Source organism: Eretmochelys imbricata, chromosome 16, assembly GCF_965152235.1.
Source record: "Eretmochelys imbricata isolate rEreImb1 chromosome 16, rEreImb1.hap1, whole genome shotgun sequence".
Taxonomy (NCBI): domain Eukaryota; kingdom Metazoa; phylum Chordata; order Testudines; family Cheloniidae; genus Eretmochelys; species Eretmochelys imbricata.
In genome coordinates, this window is record NC_135587.1 from 9225102 (window position 1) to 9246546 (window position 21445).

Sequence of the window (21445 nt, forward strand, 5' to 3'; positions counted from 1 at the left end):
GTCCCCCTCACCCTGCTGTGAGCCGGGGCGGGGCGGGGGGCAGTTCCCCGGGCCGGGGTCCCGCGGGGCGGCCAGGCGGCGGTGGGCGGGGCCGGGGGCTGTGCCTGTCCCGCTGGCCGGCGAAGGGGGGGAGCCTGGCGCGGCGGGGCCGAGGCCCACCCCCACCCCCCGGCGCGGGGGAGCCGGCTGCGGGGTGGCGCCGCTCGGCCGGGCGCTGCAGGCTCCGGGCAGGCAGCATGGGCTGCGGCGGGCTCTGGCGGCGGCTGCTGCCGCTGCTGGCGCTGCGCTACCTGGCGCCGGGCGCCGGGCTGGAGCAGGAGCCCTCCGAGCTGGGCTCCGGACTGCGGCCAGGTAGGGGGCGCCTGGGGGTGGGGAGGTGTGAAAGGGGAGATGGGGGGCGAGTGGGCCGGGGATGGGTGAAGGGACCGCGGGGGAGAGGGGGGGTGAAGGGGCGAGGGGGCCGGGATGTGTGAGGGGGGTGGGGGGTGAAGGGGCGAGGGGGCCGGGGGGGGAGATAGGGGGCCGGGGATGTGTGAGGGGGGTGAGGGGGCCGGGGATGTGTGAGGGGGAGATGGGGGGGTGAAGGGGCCGGGGGGGAGATAGGGGGCCGGGAGGGAGAGGGGGGGTGAAGGGGCGAGGGGGCCGGGGATGTGTGAAGGGGGGGTCGGGGGGGAGATGAGAGGTGAAGGGGTGGGGGGGCTGGGGGCGAGTGAGGAGAAGCGGGGGAATGACGGGGAGATGGGGGGAGTGAGGAGGAGTAGGGGGGCGAGGGGTCCGGGGATGTGTGAAGGGGGAGCGGGGGGGTGAAGGGGCGGGGATGTATGAGGGGGGAGATGGGGGGCCGGGCGGGGTGAGGAGGAGCAGGGGGGCGAGGGGGCCAGGGATGTGTGAAGGGGGAGATGGGGGGCCGGGAGGGAGTGAGTGAGGAGGGGCGGGGAGGGGGTGAACGGGCGAGGGGGAGCAGGAGGGGGCTGTCCGGGGGTGCGCCTGAGGTCCCTTGCTGGGCTCCTGGCTGCAGGGAGGTCTCTAGCCCGGGATGCTGTTGCTTGGGGGAGCCCATCCCTTTCCGCTCTCCGCCCGCTCCGTGGGAGGGGTGGGGGAGTCTCCTGCTCTCTGAAGCATCCCCAGGACCCTCCCTGGCTAGAGAGCACTTCCATCCTGGGTCTGCAAACAAACTACCCCAGCCTGGGGGCGTTTCCCCCTTGCACCCCTCCAGCAGCAAGATGCTTCTCTGCTGGGGAGGGACCCTGCTTGTGCCCGGCTGGCACTTTAGCTTTCTTGGCACAAAGGTGCTCGGGTGTTTCGGGCTGGGAGTTGCTGGGGCAGGCTTAGGAAACAGCCCAGCAGGGGGTGGGAGGGAGCCTTTGAGACCTGCCTTGCAGCGATGGAGCCTGACCAGGCTCTGCTGGGGGGACCTGGGGGACAATCCTCTCTCATCCAGAGACCCCTTCAGCTCTGTGCCCCCTATCCTGCTGTGCTCTGGCTGGTCGCTGGCCTTCCTGGACAATGTGGCTGCAAACTAACCCCAGGCTCTGACTCAGATTTGAGGCCAAGCCCCCCTTCTGTCCACACACAAACTAGTCTGACTCCAGACCTGGGTTTCAGGGCCCTGCTAGGGCTGTGGGTCAAAGCCCGAGTCTCACATTCAAGCCTTGTCATTTTGAGTGTGGATGCGGGTCAAGCTGCAGACCCAAGTCAGGTCTGGGTAGCGCAGTGAGGGCGGGTTAGCACGGCTGGGGTACCCTTGTCCAGTTATTTGTAAGCCCAGTTTACAATGCAGTGGGCATTGTGGGCTTGGAAACGCTGAGTCTGCCAGCGGGAAAGCCAGTGACCCAGGTTTACAGTGTAGTGTACAAATACGCTCAGGTCTTGTCTACTCAAAGTCGCAAGATAATTAATGAGATTTTAAAAACTGACCTAGTTTAACTGGAGCAAACCTCCTTCAAGTCTGGTGTATATCTGTTGAAATCGCTGCAGGGATTTTCACCAAAGCTGCACCCAGCTAATTGCATCAGACCCTTTCCTTATGTGTATGGACAAGCTGCCTGTGTTCTGGGGAGGGAGCTTTGCCCTGGTGCACTGGTTACTCGCTGTACAGTCTAACCACGTGAGGAGCTTAGGCAGTCTATACTTCTGTACCACTCTGTTAAGGAGCCAGTTACTTTGGAGACAGAGCAAGATGTGTGGGAGGTGTCACTTTCTGTCCATGTCCTTTGGGATAGCCATTCCCACCTTCCAAACGGGCTGGGGCTTTTCCCGTTTAAAGCACAATGAACATTTAGAGTCCCTGATTCCTCTGTGTGGCTGGGGTCTGGCCACAGGTCAGGTGCTCCCTGGGATGGAGCCACTGATAAGTGATCTCCACTAGGATGCACTGTAAACCAAGATTTACACTCCTTGGGAAACCAAGGTAGGAGGTGATGCAGTAACTGACAACAGTACTTGGTCTTAAAGCTTTTCCTGATAACTGGCCTGTTCTGTCTAGTTGCTGATGTGTTGCGTACCCTGCCCTTTTGGGCTGACTCTGTTTTAGAATCATAATGCAACACACTTGTGTAAACTGCAGAGTGATGCAATGATGCAAAATGATGTGCAGGTGCTGCGTATGGCTAGGGTGATTCTGTAATCACACACCTGGGAATTGGTGCACACCCCCCCCTTGCCCCCAAACCTATCCATCCAACCAAAGAAACTCACACAGCTTTCTCTGAAGGAGAATATTTGGAAATCATCTCTAGCTGCAAACAACATCAATCATAACTGGTCAACGTAGAGCCAAACATCGTGGGCAGGGTCCTGCTACATGACTGCTCTTTTATTCCTTTTTCAGAGCTGCGAGGCTGGGGGTGGATAGGGGGCTTGGTGATCTGGGGCACTGACTTGCATTCCACAGGTGTGGCTTCAAAAATTAGTCACAGGTGGAATGAACGTGGTGGTCTCTGTTCGATTCAATGAGCCTGTGTTGGCATGAGAAGCTACACAAGCACTGCCAAAGTGTAACACAAAGGCTGAATGCTCAAGTCTGTTACAGGTTGGTACAATCCAGTCCTTACATGCTTTTTGTCCATTCACCAGGGATTCCAGTCCATTGGTTTAATCTAGCCCCCATGCCAGCTTGCTGAGAGTAGGGAAGCCTCTCGCATAACGGTGCCCAATGCTTTGTTTCGCTAGAGTTTAGCTCTTCTTCCAACCCTGCCGCTAAACTCAAGGGTGCCTGGGGCGGTTACCTGTGGCTGAGGGAGTTCACAGCGAGCTGACTTTGAAGGGGAAATACAATCCAAAGGGTGCAAATCTTCCCAAAGGGATGCAGTGTCATGAAATAGCCAGTGTTAGTTTTCCCAGGGTGCAGACGAGGCAGTGAGAGCTATGGTTATGGTGGAGGGAAGGATGGACTGAAAGTCTTAAATAAGCAGTGTGTCTAGTGGGTAGAGCAGGGGACTCGGACCTTGCTCCGGTTTGAAGTCGATAAGCTCCGTGTGGTGGCAGACAACTGGGTGCGTTTAAGATGCAAAGGGGAAATCTTTTTGATTTTAACCTGAAGCTCTGTTTGTTGCTAAGGCGTGGTCTGTTCTGCATCTTGTGGCCGCAGCTGGGAGCCTCTGCCCCCAGGGGTCCGTTTCCATCTGAGCTGGGAGGTGCGAGTCATACCGGCAGTAGTGCTGCTCAAGCTAGAGCAGCGATACTCAGACCTCAGTGGTTCAGGAGCAACGTAAGCAATTAGCGTAACCCAAAAGAGCCACAGTCGTGTGAATTCATGGTTTCATTTACCGTAGTACTATTCATATTTAAACAGTATAATTGGGAACTATTTAGTTATTCTCACAGCAAATAAGTTAATAATTTTGTGCAAGTTGCTCATTTAATTGGTTAATTACATAGTAAAGGCATCCTGACTGATTAATAATCACCCAGTGGTTTAATATCATGTGCTGCAAAGAGCCGCAGGAGACGCATGAAAGAGCCACTTGTGGCTCGCAAGCTGCAGTCTGAGTATCGCTGAGCTAGAGCACAACCATAGCAGAGTGTCTGTGGCAGCAGCTTGGGTTAGCGGACCAAGGACAGCCCTGCCTGACCTCATGGGTATGCATGCAGACAGCTAGCCCGAGCCATTGCTGTGGGCACACGGATGTTTTTAGGCGCTCGCTGGAGCAGAACTAGTGTGGGTACATATGCACAAGCTGGGAATCACACCTCCTACCTCAAATGTACACGTACTCCTAGCCATGGAGCCGAATCCCAGAGTGCTAGGCGCTGCACAAACACTGAACAGAGAGACTGTCCCTGCCCTAGGGAGCGCGCGCTTGGAATCCGTTAGGTTTCAGCCTTGAGCGTAGCCTAGGGTGACCAGATGTCCCGATTTTTGGGGTTTTTTCTTATATATTACCCCCTGCCCCCGTCCCAGTTTTTCACATTTGCTGGCTGGTCACCCTCGTGGAATCTCACTGGTGTGAGTCCGTAGGGCAGACAAGGGGGATGTGGGCTTACCTCGGCTTGACGCTTGGCACTGAAATGAGGTTGCAGCGATGCAGATGACAGCACTCCTGCTGTTATTTGGGTGGCTGGAATTAGGGCTAAATCAAAGGCTACGTCTGTGCTAGAAACATTGCAGCTGCACAGCTTTGGCGCAGAGAATTATTATGGCAATGGAAGGGGTTTTTCCATCGCTGTGGTAAATCCACCTCTCTGAGAGGCAGTCACGAGGATGACAGAAGAATTCTTAAAAAGAAAAGGAGGACTTGTGGCACCTTAGAGACTAACAAATTTATTTGAGCATGAGCTTTCGTGAGCTACAGTTTGTGTCAGCCTAGCGCTGTCTACAGTGAGGCTTAGGTCAGCTTAACTAAGCCCTGGTCTACGCTACAGAATTACTTCTGTGTAACTATGTGGCTCAGGGATGTGAATAATCCACCCCCCTGAGCTATATAGTTTTACCCACCTGAGTGCCGGTGGAGACAGCACTGTGTTGGTGGGAGAGCTTCTCCCGCCGACATAGCTACCGCCTGCCTCTCCTGGAGGTGGATTGGCTGAGCTGACAGGAGAGCTCTCTCCCTTCAGCTCAGAGCGTCTTTATTAAAGCGCGTCAGTGTAGCTGGGCCGATGCAGCGTTTTAAGTGTAGACCTGCCCTAGGTCTCTCAGGGATCTGAGATTTTTCACACCCCGGAGCGACACAGCTAAGTCGACCTAACTTCCTCATGTGGACCAGCCCTAAATGTAGACGCAGCCTACGGGAAGCTCCTTGGATTGAAGCACAGATCAGAAACTTGAGAGCTATTTGTGGTCTCAGAACTCCAGATCGAAGCTGGGTGTTTGGAGGGGAAGCGGAAGAGAAGATGTTTCAGTGAAAGAGACAGGCTGTTTCTCAGCACATAGTACCTAGAAATGAGGAACGGATTAATTCATTAATTGGAAGCTCCCAACTGGTGGCTGTCACCAAGTGTTAGAAGCTGCTCTGCTCTTGTGTTTTGGATATTCTTTGTGTTAATACAGCCAGCCCCTGAGGAAATGGACTTGAATTGTTATAGTTCGGTGCTTCATTCTACCTTCTTGCTCGCTGGCATACATGCTGGTAGAGGTGCTGGGTTCTGTCTAGCTTACACAGCCTGCCTAGGAACCTTCCACACAGCTGCTCCTCCAAAAACTGAGAGCAAACTAAGCCACGCCCTTTGAAATAGCCAGGGTTTGTACATCCTAAGAGGGAGTAAATTCTTCAGGGCACGGGCCCTTTTGTACTCTGCACAGCACCTACCCAATGGGTTCTCAGCCCTTCTTGGAGCCTCCACACACTAGAGTCATACAAATAACTAATAAATCTCCACTTGGGTGGACATGCGATGGCTTGTGAAGAGCTGCTCAGAGCCAGGTGCTTTGGTGAGCTCTTCTTCCTGGCTTTGTCTTGCAGGCCCGGCTCGCATTTCTTCAACAGGTGCATATCTGTATTGGTAATGGACTGTTGTTATTCTCTTGCTTCTGCCTTGACTTTTCCTCTCTGATGCTGATTAAACCTGATTTTTCGAATCATCACACCATCTAAACACGTTGAATGGCTTTCCCCCGGCAGTAGCCTGGCTTCCCTCCTTTGAATTCTGCTCCCCATGGGGGTCTTCCCGCTTCAATCCACGCTTCCTATCTCTCACTTCCCAGTGTGGAATTGGTTGCCAAGGTTGCAGTGGGTTTATTTTGTGAGAGGTTCATTTTCTAAGGGGGTGGGTGAAATCCAGCCGAACAGAAGGCTCTTACTGGCTGCCCTCCCTGAGCTTGGCACTGCATGCAGCTTTGTAAACTGGTGTGGTACAGTGACCCATGGCGTTCACGTATCCAGCCAGGGGGCTTTGCGCGCCGAGATGCAGTCTCACTGAAGCAGCACCACTTCCAAACAAAAGTGATGAGTGCAGCTGAAGACTCAAGTTGGACAGTTTTTTGTTTAAAGTCCACGGGGCCTTCTGGGTTGGCTGTTTCCTCTACTTTATGCAAAGGCTACATTGTTCTTGGCATGTGGGAAGAGATGACATTGGAGGCAGCTTCTTAGGTCAGAAGACCATGTTCACTCAAGGTCATTTGAAGTTAACTTTAGCAGCTTGATGGTGCTTATTGATCATCTTCTTGGTTCCTGTCTAATTCTTTGCATTTCAATAGTAGCTTTCAGCCCTGGGTCTCATGACCCCTGTAGGTGATAAGGAAAAGATACTGGGTGGTCTGTTCTTTACTCACCATGAGAGAAGTAAGAGGGCAGAATGCAGCCTGGAGGAGATGGGAGCTGTTACTCTGTGACGCCCCTTTGCACTTCCCTCCCCAGTTTCTGCCAAGAGGAGTTGCTGATTCTGGTCATGCTCGGAGGTTTCCCAAACCAGGCTCCCATACTATCCCCATAGCATCCTCTTGTGAAATGATGCAGTTGCTGAAGAGACAATGCCTTGTTTAATTCAATGTGGCTTCCTCCTAATGTAGCCCCTGCTGAATGAAATATTCTTTGAAGGGGAAAGTGGCTGTCCTTGAGAGGTTCGGAGCCTGGTGGTTCTGTGAAACACTGGGTTACACTGGGGCAATCAGGCAGCAAGATAACTACCCTTCCCCATTCCTCCTCCCTTGGAGGTACCTGGGCAGGGCAACAGCAAAACTGGCAGTGGGAGCTGGGGGTGGACGTAGCATCAGGTCTCTCTCTCCTGCGGCTGTTTGTCCTTGCTGTGGGGTGTAAGGAGGATACTCCTTAATTATACACCGAGGTGCTGCACTTCTGTCGCCGGAGTCGATGGGAGCTGACCCCTCCACCACTAGAACTCAGGTCTGCGATGACTTGGGCTTCAAAGCACCATCGATATCGATAGGCCCACAGTGGTGCTGACCGGGGCTGCCAGGGTCCCTTTTTGATCGGGCATTCCGGTTGAAAAGCAGACACCTGGCAATCCTAAGAGGGGCCCTCTGCTGCAATAGCAAAGCATGGCATGTTGCAGGTCAAACCTGTATTGTGTGGGCAGCATTGCATCGGACTGGAATACCAGAATGGAGGTAACATGACCAGTCTGTGCGTAGGGAAGCTTTGGATAGCACCTGCCCTACGTTACATCCCATCTGAAGAGCTTGCAAGCTGCTCTGTTTCGGGGGCAGGTGGCATTCAGACACAGGGGTCCTGGCTACAAATCTTACCGTGTTGCGGCAGGTGGAATACCGAGGAGCTTAATTCCCACCAGAGGCCATAGCCATCCTCTTTCCAGAGTTGCAGCACTGTTGATGCAGTAAAAACTCTCTCCTGGTTCTTATACGGAACTTCCTTTCCTGCCCAGCTCTCAGCGTTGGCAGTGAAGTGTCATCAGCAGATACCCCTTGGTTACATGTGATTTTTCTCGCTTCACTCTGCTCGCTCCTCAGGCACTTGCTTCAAGATTACCTCTGAGATCAGCATGAGTCTGAACCCCAACTTTCCTCTGGCAAGCAGCCCTGCTATGGGAATGACATGCTCTGAGCTTGGTTTCATTACCTACCTTCCAATATCTTAACGCCATGGCAGCCAAGCTGAATGTCTGTGAAACTTTCCTGTGTGTGTTTTTTCCTGCTCTGCTTTCCTTTTTAAGGGGATTCTTGGTCCTGCTTGGAGGCTAGGGGGCACTGTAGGGAAGTGTGCGATCTGAGTCAGTCTGCAAAGAGCCAGCCTAGAGCAAGGTGGGGTGAGTTGTGCCTTGCTGCCTTAAGGATCAGCCTGCTTTGTCTCTCTCTGGTTTTGATTCTGGTGTGTTAGGGTTCTGGATTCTAAGAAATAAAGTAGTGTTCTGTTGCAACCATCCCGAAAGATAAAAACGTAAAATACTTTAATTTCTCTGTATGTATGGAATGAACATAATATAAATGTTGGTCAGGATGGTAGTCATCTCTCACGCATTGGGCGTTGATCTGGTGACCTCTGGAACTAAAAGCAAGAGGGTTTCTACAGCTTGTGCTGAATAGTCAGGTTGGGGGCAGTAAAAGACTCTCATACTTTGGTGAAATGGGCACAGAGGGGGGTGAATGACATACACTTGCCAGTGGGTTACCAATGCACAAGTAGGGAGTGTACGTTCCGAGTGTAAAGGGGGCACACAAGCATGTCACTTGTGCAGCACCCTTGAACGCCGGGGGCAGGGCAGGCTTGATCCAGACCTGAAGCTGGAGCCATGTCCAGTCATGGCCCTGGGGTAGAGTGTCTATTTTGTTTGTTCCCCTTGACTATACTTTGATGCAGCACTCGCTGTGTGGCAGTGGAGGGAGACCTTGAATCCAAGTGAAGAACGGTGACTCCCTCATTCTGGATTAACTCAGAATATGCTTTAAGAATTCACATGGGATTTCTCTGTGATTCTGTCCAATTTTCATTCCCCCACCATACTAACCATCCCGGTATGTCAGGGAGGCTCCCGTTTCAAACAAAAAACTCCTGATTTAATTATGTGATCTCCTACAGCTACATTAGCTAGAATCTTATGTATCAGCCACACATGGGCATCAGTGTCTCTCTCTCTCTCTCTCTGAGTCAGTGAGAGAGATTGATATGCGTGTGTAGCTGAAGCACAAGATTGTCGGTAATGTAGTTGACCTCTGCTCAGAGTCAGAGTAACCCATTACCTGGGCCCTAGCTGATGACATGGGTCAATGGGGAACATTCATAGGGTTCTCTGGCCAGAAGGGACCATTATGATGATCTAGTCTGACCTCTGGCATTACACAGGCCAGAAGATGTAACCCATTGACTCCTGCATCAAGCCCATAGCTTGTGGCTGAGCTAGATTATATATATTTATTTTAGACAGACGCCCAATCTTAGTTTAGACTTCAAGTGATGAAGAATCTCCCACATCCCTAGTAAGTGGTTCCAATGGTCAAATTTAGGAAATACTAGAATTAGTGCTTGATTTTGCAACTTAATGTTCTTTTAATGTAGTTTTTTGGGGTAACATTTATATAAATCTTTAAATATTCCACTGAGCTATGAAAAGATTTCAAGGATAAATGAGTGCCTTTCCTTGGAAATAATTGGAAGAGGGGTTTCTAGACAAGAAGGTGTAAGATATAATCAGAATACCATGTGTATTTATGATGATATAAATACATATTTTTAATGCAGATGGGTGATCCATGCAATACTCCCATGGAAAAATAAGCAGTTTGAATTAGTCTGGCAAGGCCTGCGTGCTACCATGCAGAAACCTGTTCTCTTTAGTTCTAGAAATATTTACAGAAGCTCTCCCGTGGTCTCAAGGCCATGCATTTTGCCAGCAATAAACCTGAACTCCCATCACTAATGGGCCCAAACTAAAACACCAGCTATTTTTATGTGATGCAGACCTAGCTGTGGCCAAAAATAACAGGCTGACTGAGCCAATGAGTTGGCCGGGTCCTTGGCGGCCCGGGACTTTAGTGTGATAAAGAGGTGTTTGCTGTGATGTGAAGTGATGTGGGTCTGATGTTCTCCTCCATGCCATGTCCCCTGTGGGCAAGCTCTGAAATGATCAGATCTCATAATTGATACTCTGGGAAGCCAGTGGCAGATTTTAGGTGCACACATGTCTAATGTGACACAGCCATGGTGCTAAGGAGATGGACCAGGTGAGGTAATGTTGTTCCGTCTCAAACCAAAACAGGTGGAGCTGGTTTCTTTTTACAGATATTCACCGGGTACTGTTTTAAAAAAAAAAAAAAAAGTCCCCCTTTTACAAGCCTTGTATTCATAGCAGGGCTGTTATGTCACTCCTAACGCACGTGGTCTTTTGGCATGTGTGAGAGATGCTGGTTTTAATTTCAGTATTGGCAGTGGCAGGTGGTTAAAACCTCCCCCTCTGCCCAGCCCTGCTATGCCATCTGCTCCATATGGGGTTGTTCGTTTCATTGCAGACTTAGTTTGATTTAAGCCAAGCTCAGGAAAGGAAAGCACAAAACCGTCTTTGTAGAGCAGAGGGATGGGAGCCAAAGGAAACCCACTCATCATTATTTGTAATGCCCAGAGGTCCCAGTCAGGATTGGGGCCCCGTTGTGCATGGTGCTGTACATACAGCCCAGAAGGTACAGTCCCTGCACTGAAGAGCTTATGATCCAATTTAAGCCAAGACTCAAAAAGTCCAGCATTAGTGTGTGTGTGGGGGGGGTGTGTGTGTGTGGGTGGTCAAGGAGGCAAGGGGAACAGAAATAACAATAAGAGCATGGTGGGGGTGAGAAATGTGGGTAATGGTAGTAGGTATGTGATTGTCTCCACAATCAATCATTGCATTCTGATTATACTTAATCACTGCAAGGGAGGGGGTTGTTTTACATACCTCTTCTCTAACACTTTGCCCACTTATTGTTTATCTTCATATTGATGGTTTTATTTTTGCCTGTCAGATTTCTGTTAACTGGCCTATTTCCTTGTATTACCACTTCCCCCAAAATGACCCTTTTCCTCTTTCCTCTCCTCCCCTCCCAGCTGTGTACTGCTGTGATAAGACACCTGCTCCCTGCTCCCCCTTCACCATTCTCTTCTGCCAGCCTCCTGGAGAGACTCTTTACCACAAACCTATCCAAGGGGGGAAATAAACAACAGGCTTTACAGCCCCTCTTGCTGACCGCACATCTGTGGATGGGGAGTGAGCCGAGGCCAGACTGGGACGCTCCTGGGACTTCCATGGCTGGGTCTGCATGGGGAAGAGCAGAGGGTGCAAGCTGGGTAGTGGAGAGGGCAGGGTGGGTGCTGGCCTCTGCTGGAACGCTGCCTACCCACTCCCCCTACCCATGGTGGAGCCAGGGTGGTGAGCTCAGCCCCTGCTTTCTATCCGGACGTGGAGCCAAGGGCAGGGGAAAGGAAAAACGTGATCATAAACTAGCCTCCAATAAACCATTCCCTGTAAAACACAAAGGGTTTGCTCCTGGGGATCTGGCGGGGTTACTTCTGGGCAGGCGGAAAGGTAAAGCCCACTTCTTAAGGAAAGGATTTAGAATTCAGCCAGTACCAACCCCAGGCTGGCTTCACAAGGCAGAGAAATACAGAAGAGAGTCCATAATCTCACACCAAATTCAGTCCCCTGATCCTGGCTGTGTTGTGCTTGGGGGATTATCGGGATTATGGCTGCCTGCAATGGCCATGGTCCGGCCACAAACCTACAGCTTGTTGCAGTTTTCCTGGTACATTCATGCTCCACCCCATTCACACATGCGTGCAAGAGATTTCTGTCACAATGGGCTGCAGCTCCCCATGGCTATGAAATGAGGAGTGGTTGGAATCGGATTCATGATACAGGTACTTCAAGGATATGTGTTTGTATCGCATCTGGGGCTCCTGGTGTCTAGGAGCCCTAGTCAAAACACACAGTGCATTAGAAATGATTATGAAACTCTTGGAGGGGGCGAGTTTTAGATATAAGCTTTCCTTACTCCCTCTTCCAGACACCCTGGGCCATTGTCAGAGAGGCTGTCCTTTTGCTCGTGGGTGTCGTACAGTGCAGGCGTGGTGTTAACCACTGAAGCGACATGGTCGGTTGACGCTAATAAAGTTATCAAGAGCTAATGCCAACATTGGCAAACCTGGTCACCTAAAGTTAGGTGCCTAAATCCATATTTGGGTCCTTAATGGATGGCCCACTCTTCAGATGTTCTCCGGAAGCTGTGGACATGCAGTTTCACAGATAGCTCAGCACCTCTGAAAATCAGTCCATTTATGTATCTACCTAAATATGCACTTCAGGGGCTTCAGACAGATATCTCGGAAAGTTTGGCCTAGAAATTATTCCAGTGATCTGTCCATGCATCCACCAAATGTCTGCAGCCAAGATCTAGATGCATGGTTTTGATCATGCAAAGAGGCTGCTTTTGAAAGTTGGCACAAAGTGTTATGTAGCGGGCAATGAATTACTTGGGTTTGTTGTAGCCTGTTGATCTTTGAATCAAATATTCAGATTGACGGGAGGGCTTCCTCTTGTTTTGTCTTCTATGAAACCTTATTCTAATTGTTCTTGAAACTGCTAGGTCTGTCTTGTGCTCTTTACACAATGTGTGTAACCACATGGGCACTATGGGATTCAAATAACCATGTTTAGTAAATACTTAACATGCAAGGCCTAGCTACATATATACACTGTCGCTGTTGCTGTGGGGGGAGGGATAGCTCAGTGGTTTGAGCATTGGCCTGCTAAACACAGGATTGTGAGTTCAGTCCTTGAGGGGGTCATTAGGGATCTGGGGCAAAAATTGAGGATTAGTCCTGCTTTGAGCAGGGGGTTGGATTAGATGACCTCCTGAGGTCCCTTCCAACCCTGATATTCTATGATTCTATGGTGGCTTCTGAAATATAGGAGACATCAAGGACCAATAAAGGAATCAAACTATTTAAAGGGACATTACCTAATTCCGTTACATTACAAGTTTCAAAGCATGAGATGAAAAATAACTCCCAGGTAATAAAGAATGTGGTATAACCTTCACAGGTGTACTTTCATGCATTCTTTTTAAGGCCCTGATCTTGCCAAATGCTGAGCAGAGCCGGGTGAATAATGATTTTTGGTTCACTGGCAATTTTGAAAAATGGAAGAAAAAATTCATTATGGGTGGAAAAAAATTCTTCAGACTTTTCAGTGAGTTGGAAAAGTTGAACAAAAATTCATTTTGAGGTGAATGAAACAGTTAGATTTTGACCATTTGTAAACATTTGATTGGTTTTAATAAACTAAAACAATTTTGAAACATTTGTTTCAAACTGAAAAATCAAAATATTTTAAAAATGTTGAAATGAAACATTTAGATTTGTAGTGGGATATTTTTTAGGGTTTTTTTTCTTTCTTTCTTTTTCCCCAACCAAAACAATTTGGTGAAACCGGCATGAATTCCCCAAACATTTAGGTGCTGAATCTCCATTGTTAGCCAAAAAAAAGTTTACTATGCAAAATGTCGCCGTTCTCTAGTGCTGAGTACCGTCCATTTCGTTTGGCTTCTGTAAGCACTGAAGGTGCTTAGCGGCTCTGAATGAAGAGTCATTCCAAACCTCCTTGGGTCAAACCCTTCAGATGGTGGCAATGTGTTTTTCTTAAACCTAGCCCCTAGCCCACTTATAGATGGGTTTGAGTCAAATAGCCCTCAGCTCTGTCTGTTTCCATTCCCCTTGACTAGCTCTGTGCAAGGCATTGGTTTCCTTGTCAAATCTTGTTTGATTAATTACAGGGTATGCAGGGACAGCCTGGCATTTGGATTTTTCATCACTGAGAAATTCTGGCACTCAGGAATCGTTTTGGGGCGAGGCAGCTGAAACATGGGGCCTGTGTTGAAAAGCAAATGTAAACTAAGCAGAGTGAAATATTATATGAAAGCAAACTTCATCCCCTCTAATAAAGACTGTTTAACCTGAGTCTAATAGTCATCTGTTTACAAGGCCTCTTTTTAATAACCCTGGGTGGCAGGCACTAATTCTCACCACTCCATCACTTTCAGCCCTGCTTTGTGTTGTACAGTAAATGTGTAGAGGCAAATTGCCTCTCCAGCAACATCAGTGGGAATAACAGCACCTACAGCAGCTGTGGAAGCTGGCACTGTGATAGGCCTATAATTAGAGCTCGATTCTCTGTCACATCTGTCCTGCCTGCTGCTGTCCTAGGAGCAGGGCAGGATGTTGAAATGTACAGCAGTCCTGCTGTCACTGCCCATAAGACCGGAGCAAAGCAGGGTTTGTCCACTGGCTGGAGGCAAAGCACAAGAGCAGAGGAGAGTCCCTAATCTTGTTGTCTCTGCATCCTCCGCAGTCAAAATCTAACAAGCAACCCTTGGGATGAGGCAGCCAGGTTAACAGATGGAGTTTCTCTCTCAAAATCCTGGTTTTTGAGAGGCTTGCTAAGGTAGCAAACAAATCAACCCTCCTCCCCACAAGGCCCAGAGAGAGAGAACATTATTCAAATCGGCTTCAGTTTAAGACCCGTCAACCTTGACGATGTGTCTCTAGCCCACAATGCTGGTAATTAGTGCAGCACTAATGATTTGAGTTGAACTTTGCCTGACTGTGACATGCCCACCGGCAGTATAATTTTTGAAAGGTTAAAGGCCGCTTTAGGTCACCAAGTGTTGATCACAGTGCGCCGGGGCGAGGGTGCCCCGCTAAGATGGCTAGTTGGCGCTTTAGAGATGGATGCGTAAGTATAAGCAAGGTAAAGGTGAAAGTTTAGCAGAGTGCAATGATGGAAGGAAGCCGATAACAGCCCTCCCTTGAAGCTATTGTTGTTTCACCCAACGTATCACAGTGGTGTGTGTCAGATCTGCAGCAGTGACTGCTTAGTTAAGATTGCAGAGTACTTTCCAGGTACTTTGGGGGTAATTCTCTGGGGAGGTCAGACTGGATCATCGCAATGGTCCCTTCTGGCCTTGGAGGCTATGAACCTGGGGAAAGGCAGATTTTATTTATTTATTTATTTTGACACCCTCACGTTCATCTCTTCCTCTTCCCCCAACTTCTCCACAAATGCCCCCGTCCCCCCGAGTTCCTACTGGTGTGCTCTTGCTAGAGGAGAATGTTTCAGGAATGGTTTGAGGGAGTTTGGGCAAGATGTGTAAGAGAAGTGAGACTTCAAAAACTGACACTTTAACATTCTGGGGTTTCAAGTTGCTGCGATTAATCATCTGAGATAAAACTTCGGGCTAGGAGCTCCACATTCGTTTGTCATTAAGTAAATGTTTTGAAGTGTAGCTACTCCTGCATGCTTTAGTAAGTTGCTGGATCATCTCCAAGTTACTCACTATGGGCAATTGCTTCTCTGAGGGTTCTGCATGGTCTGTGTTACACCGTGCCTCTGGTGGGGTCGTCAGACAGCAAGGGTTGAATTGGAATCTCAATATTTTAATGTGTGAACCTCTACTTCTTGAGCTAAAAGACACGGAAGTCTGTTAGCCAAGGTTGTAGCAACCTCTGGGCATTGCCCAGCTGCCACTAGAGGGAGATAGAGCACTGAGTGTCACACGCTCTGAGTGGGTGTGGCTTACAACTGCAGAGATACCGTTTGGGTCCGATCCGGTTCAGCTTGACAGGAACCAAGGCTCAGTGCTGTGGAACTGCTTACCCCCAGGCATGGAGAGTTTTCCTTTCCCAGGAGACCCTGCAGAGGAGGGGAGCAGCAGCAGACGCTGTCTGGGGAGCACGGCGAGCCTGCCAGTGCTTCTGCTTGGCCTCTCGGGGTGAAGGGGAATGGGATGTTAAGAACTTTCACACACGTGCTATTCTGCTGTGAGCTGACCAGCTATCGAACTGCACCTGGTCCTGACGTCTGTGGGGAATTGAAGATACTCGGCACCTTGCAGGATTGGGCCCTCTCTGTTTACTGCAATTCCCTGCTGTACACCTCCATTTCTCCGCTACGAATGTTGCCTCCGTTATATAGTTACTGTTTATCTGCATCTCCTTACAAAGCCCCATATAAACTGCACCGTAAGATCTTTATTGTGCATGTACGATTTCTGGTCAGGGAATTCATAATGAACTTAAATGGGGAGCAGGCAAGGCTTAGGGTCAGAGTTAAGGTTGTTTGTGTAGTCCTAACTGTTACATTTCTGTAATCGGTAATACACACCTCAGAGGTCAGGTTTGTCACAAGGGAAGGCAGTGAACTATTTAATACATGAGCCCTCGGCTCAGTCTGAGGCATTGTCTACATGGAGAAATTTCACTGGGTTTAACTGAAGTCAGTTTTTAAAGCAATTTAGTTAACCCTTTTCAACCCCATGTGTGGAAACACTGACTCTGGTTTATTTCAGGTTATTTTTAACCTGTTCATAATCGACCCCAAATAAGCCACTTTTAAAGGGAAATGAGTGTCCCTGTGGGTTTGCATTGGTTTAAAGACATACGTTCAGTATTGCTAACCCCAAGCATGCAAAAATCGCAAGTCAGGCCCCCTAAAATCACAAGATTGGTGTAAAAATTATGAGATTGTAAAAATAAAATGGTTGGATTCTCCTCATTTGTTTCTGGCTTTGGATACTTCAGGGGTCACATTTCCAAGTTTATTTTCACAACCATAAGGGCTAGAAGCTTTGTTTGGGTAATGAAAGCTGAGGTTCTGGAATATTCACCTGGCTCCAGGAGCTGAGGTTTTCGGAAAGCTACCAACTGTTGTAAGTCTTGTGATTTAAAATCATGAGGGCTGGCAACTCGGCCCAAGGAATGAAACTAGTGCAACTTCCATGAGTAAAGAAATCTGCTCAGGCTTCTGGGAAAGGCTACGACACACTGAGCTTTCTGAGCAGCTTAACGTGGGCATCAGCACAGGTCTCCCTGTATGAACATTGCCTCCTCGCTCCCGTGTAGCTACTCCAGTGCTGGTGACCAGATACCTCTCCTTGCTGTCCCTCAAGGCAGTCGCTGATGGAGAGCAGAAAGCACCTGGCCCTTTGTAGACAAGCGTTGCTTTAATTTTACATTTACCAGCTCTGTTCCTTCCTTTAAAAAGAAAAGCTAGTATAAACCATCTGGCTTCCAGCTTGTAGGGCAGCTGGGATGTTTTAGCTGCCTGGCCATGCCCTTTGGGAGACTAGGTTGGCATAGTATGATGTATTCAGTGCTGGGGCCTGCAATAGCTTAAACGCTGTGAAGAGTGCTTCCACGTGCTGTGCTGTTAGAATCACAGGACTGGAAGGGACCTCGAGAGGTCATTTAGTCCAGTCCCCTGCACTCATGGCAGGACTAAGACAGGATGCTGGGCTAGATAGGCCTTTGGTCTGACCCAGTGTGGCCATTCTTATGAGGCTCGAAATAGCAGGGTTTGCAGCAAACTTGGGCGTGAGGTGCTGTGGTGGGGAGTCTGGGTGGGGGATCCTGTGCTGTGAGTGAGACTGAGGTGCACTGGCAGACCTGTGAGATGTGGGAGGGAGGAGAGCACCGGGTGGACTAGTAGATGGGTACACCAGGTGAGGGTTGTGGTGTACTGGCCTAGCTGCAGAGGGTTCTGGGAGTGGACTAAGGTGCCAGGGAGGTGTGATGTGTTCTGACAGAGCTGTGTAAGGAATCTGGTACTGAAGTTGCCCTCTTTAGCTGACTTTGGGCTTGTGACTTTTGGGTCTGCTCTTATTTTTGGGTGATGATATGACCAGGGAGGCTCCTCTCATGAGTCAGGTGGCCGAGTTGGAGAGTTTTCAGGGAATGTCCAACAAGCTGTACTGTCGGGAAGTGCCTTTGAGGCCGTACTGTGGGGTCTGGCTGGAGTCAGCTGAAGATCAAAGGCAGATAGATGCTGCTCAGCAGGGGTGTGTGTGACAAACAGGCGTAGCATGAGCGAAGCACAGGGAAAAGGCACTGAGGATTCCTGATCAATCACAGACGATTGGCAGGGTGAAGGACCAGGCTTCAGAACTTAAATCCAGGGGGGCAGGGAGAGCATTGATATAGCCTTCCCTATTCTGTGCCCTGGGGAAACCCAATGGTGCATTTCCTAGCGTTGGCACCAGGAAGATCCATTAAAAGAGAGACCTCATGGAAATGTAGAGTGATGCTCAGTGTAGAGACAATTCTGCTTCTGTTTCATATTTTGCTCTGCCTTCAGTTTTAATTGCTCTACAGACCTTTGCACAGCATACACAGCTTAGGAGCATCTGTTGTATAATGAAGAATCTCCAAGCATGCTTTCTGCATTTTAAAAAAGTATAGCTAATTTTTATTAAACCACTGAAACTTTCTAATGAGGTCAGAGATCCATGTGGCTGCTTCCCCCAGCTTCCAGAAAACCCTGTAGGCTAGAAAAATCCTGAATCAGGCTCCAAAAAATGAGATTAAAAATAATTGGGTTTTTCTGATTTACTTTCTGGGTTTTGAGCATTTAGGGGTTCATATTTCTATGCTTTTCTCTGTAGTCACGAAGACTAAAAACTCTTCATTTATTTTAATTAAAGTTGAAATTTTCTTGTAATCACAGGATTCCGGGAGCTGGGGCTTTAAGAAAAACACCAAATATTGCAAGAGTTGGCAATGTTGATTTCCTAGCAGCACCTGGTGTTCTGAGGAACTTAGGGCCTATTTCAAAACTCATTAACATCAGTGAAAAGACTGCCATTGACTTCACTGTTGCCAGGCACAGCAGCCAGCCTGCAGTTGTTCCTTATTCTTCAGTTGGAGTTGTCTTTGCCTTTTATCTCTAAGAATAAGCAATTTGTCACAGTGCTGGGGATTATTTCTGATTTCAGGATCTTCTTTCAGGGTGAAGTTTGGGAACAAAGGGAGATTTATAAGAAACAAAAAACTTGCTCAATCTCTTGTGTTGAGAAGTCTTTGTCCATGAACAACACTTGTTCTGAAATTAGGATATTAAAAGGCAGGTCTTCAATGAAATGATCCAATTTGTTAGGGTCAAATCAGTTGTCTGATTATGCAGAGCTTAATAGAACTTCCTAAACTGGTTATTTGTATCTGTTGGTTCCAAGATGACACTCCCTTCTTGTTGTAATAAGGGAGAAATATTGTAACTGACTGGTTCCATCTGAAGTCTTCCAGCAAGTAATTTACCTGATCTCTCTCTCTCTCTCCATTCCTCATATCTTTATTTGACCCTGTTGAGTGTGAATTTGATTTGGCTGGATAAGCATTCATTGTGTCTATATTTGGAATTGATTAGAGAACACAAAAGACGACACCCCCAGTTTTTACTTACTGCCACACACTGGAATCCATACAAGCTATCACCAAGCAATTACAATCCATATTTGATAGGGACCATGTTCTGAAAGAAATCTTTCATGAACCCCCTCTTCTGGCCTTCAAACCACCCACTCCTCAAGTTCATCATCGGAAGAAAGTTCCCAACAGACAGGACACGCCAGCTCAAAGTGGCACCAGACCCTGCCATAACAACAGATACAAAACCTGCAGCCATATCTCCACTGGTACGATGATCAATACCCTCCACAACACATCTTTCAAGGTCTGTGGGTGCTACGCAGGCCTATCACAACATGTGGTGCATCAAATGCCCCAACAACAACTAGGTGATGAAACCAGACAATCACTACGCTTCCAATGAACTCTCACAGAAAAATGATAAAAGACGAAAACACTCTATCACCGGTGGGTGAACAGTTTTCACAAAATGATCACTCCATGTCTGACCTCTCAGTCCTCATTCTTAAAGGAAACCTGTACATCACCTTTAAAAGATGAGCCTGAAAGCTTAAATTCATAACTGCACTAGACACCAAAAATCATGGACTCAATAGAGACACTGGTTTTATGTCTCATTGCAACAACTATAACCCAGGTTTCTAACTCTCCTTCGTCCTGTGACTGCAGAGGTGTTAATTGCCCACTTCATTTTGAATGGTTTCTTGCAACATGTTAATTCCTTAACAATCTCTTCCATGTTGTATTTAGCTGTGGTGCTCGGATTACCTTTCCCAGGCCTAACAGCTCTCTGGAGCTGAAAAGCTTGTCTTTTTCACCGTCAGAAGTTGGTCCAATAAAAGATATTACCTCACCCATGTGAGCAATCTTATTCAGTGGAAAACACTATGATGAAAAGTTTGTCCCAAAATTAGGTTGCCGGGATAAGTGAATAATACTTTTCCAAAGTAACTTGAGCAAACTGGTCAGGGTATGTCTACATTGCAATCAGAGGTGACTGCAGCAGTTGTAGCTGTACCTGAGCTGGCTTTGATATGGTTCGCTCAGATAACAACAGCAGGGAAGATGCAGCAGCGTGGGCGAGCCTCACAAGCGGGGGTAGCCGTCGTGACTGCTCGGGTCACAGAAACCTCCTTGGGACTGCCACCTGATGTACTGGGACTACCTCTGAGCCCATTTTCCCTGGCAACTTGGGACTTCAGTGGCCTTCCTGGATGTGCCAGACACGCCAGCCTGCTACAAACACAGATCCACGTCTGATCCCCGTCCGCCAAAAGCTGCAGGCTTAACTGAAAACAGCTTAAGAAGTGCTCCTGTCTTCAACACCCAGATATCCAGTTCCCAGTGGGATCCAAACCCCAAATAAATCCATTTTACTCTGTATAAAGCTTATACAGGGTAAACTCCTGAATTGTTTGCCCTCTATAACACTGATAGAGAGAGATGAACAGCTGTTTTCTCCCCCAGGAATTACTGATTAACCCAGAGTAAGTAATTTTAAGTAAAAAGTGATTTTATTAAATATAAAAAGTAGGATTTAAGTGGTTCCCGGTAATAACAGACAGAACAAAGTGAATTACCAAGCAAAATAAAATAAAACATGCAAGTCTAATCCTAATACAGTAAGGAACTAAATGCAAGTAAATCTCACTCTCAGAGATGTTCCAATAAGCTTCTTTTACAGACTGTACTTCCTCCTAGTCTGGGTCCAGCAATCACTCTCACCCCTGTAGTTACTGTCCTTTGTTCCAGTTTCTTTCAGGCATCTCTTTGGGGTGGAGAGGCTATCTTTTGAGCCAGCTGAAGACAAAATGGAGGGGTATCCAGGGTCTTATATAGTCTCTCTCTTGTGGGTGGCAACCCCTCTCTCCCCCTGTATAGAATCACAGCTACAAGATGACAGGTTTCAGAGTAACAGCCGTGTTAGTCTGTATTCGCAAAAAGAAAAGGAGTACTTGTGGCACCTTTGCAACCTGAAGCAAATACTCACCAACAACCACATACCAACAACAGAACCACCAACCCAGGAACCTATCCTTGCAACAAAGCCCGTTGCCAACTGTGCCCACATATCTATTCAGGGGACACCATCACAGGGCCTAATAACATCAGCCACACTATCAGAGGCTCGTTCACCTGCACATCCACCAATGTGATATGTGCCAGCAATGCCCTTCTGCCATTTACATTGGTCAAACTGGACAGTATCTACGTAAAAGAATAAATGGACACAAATCAGATGTCAAGAATTATAACATTCATAAACCAGTCGGAGAACACTTCAATCTCTCTGGTCACGCAATCACAGACATGAAGGTTGCTATCTTACAACAAAAAAACTTCTTCAAATCCAGACTCCAGCGAGAAACTGCTGA

At 48.4% G+C, this 21445-nt stretch overlaps 1 protein-coding gene across 1 annotated transcript in view; it reads left to right on the top strand.

The window, feature by feature from the left end:
* The first annotated feature begins 236 nt into the window (after window positions 1-236).
* The window catches only part of LOC144276273 (uncharacterized), a 252380-nt gene continuing 231171 nt past the window's right edge, over window positions 237-21445 (top strand). The window contains exon 1 of the mRNA XM_077836247.1: window positions 237-351. Within this exon, the coding sequence (XP_077692373.1) occupies window positions 237-351 (115 nt within the window). The remainder of the gene's footprint in view (window positions 352-21445) is intronic.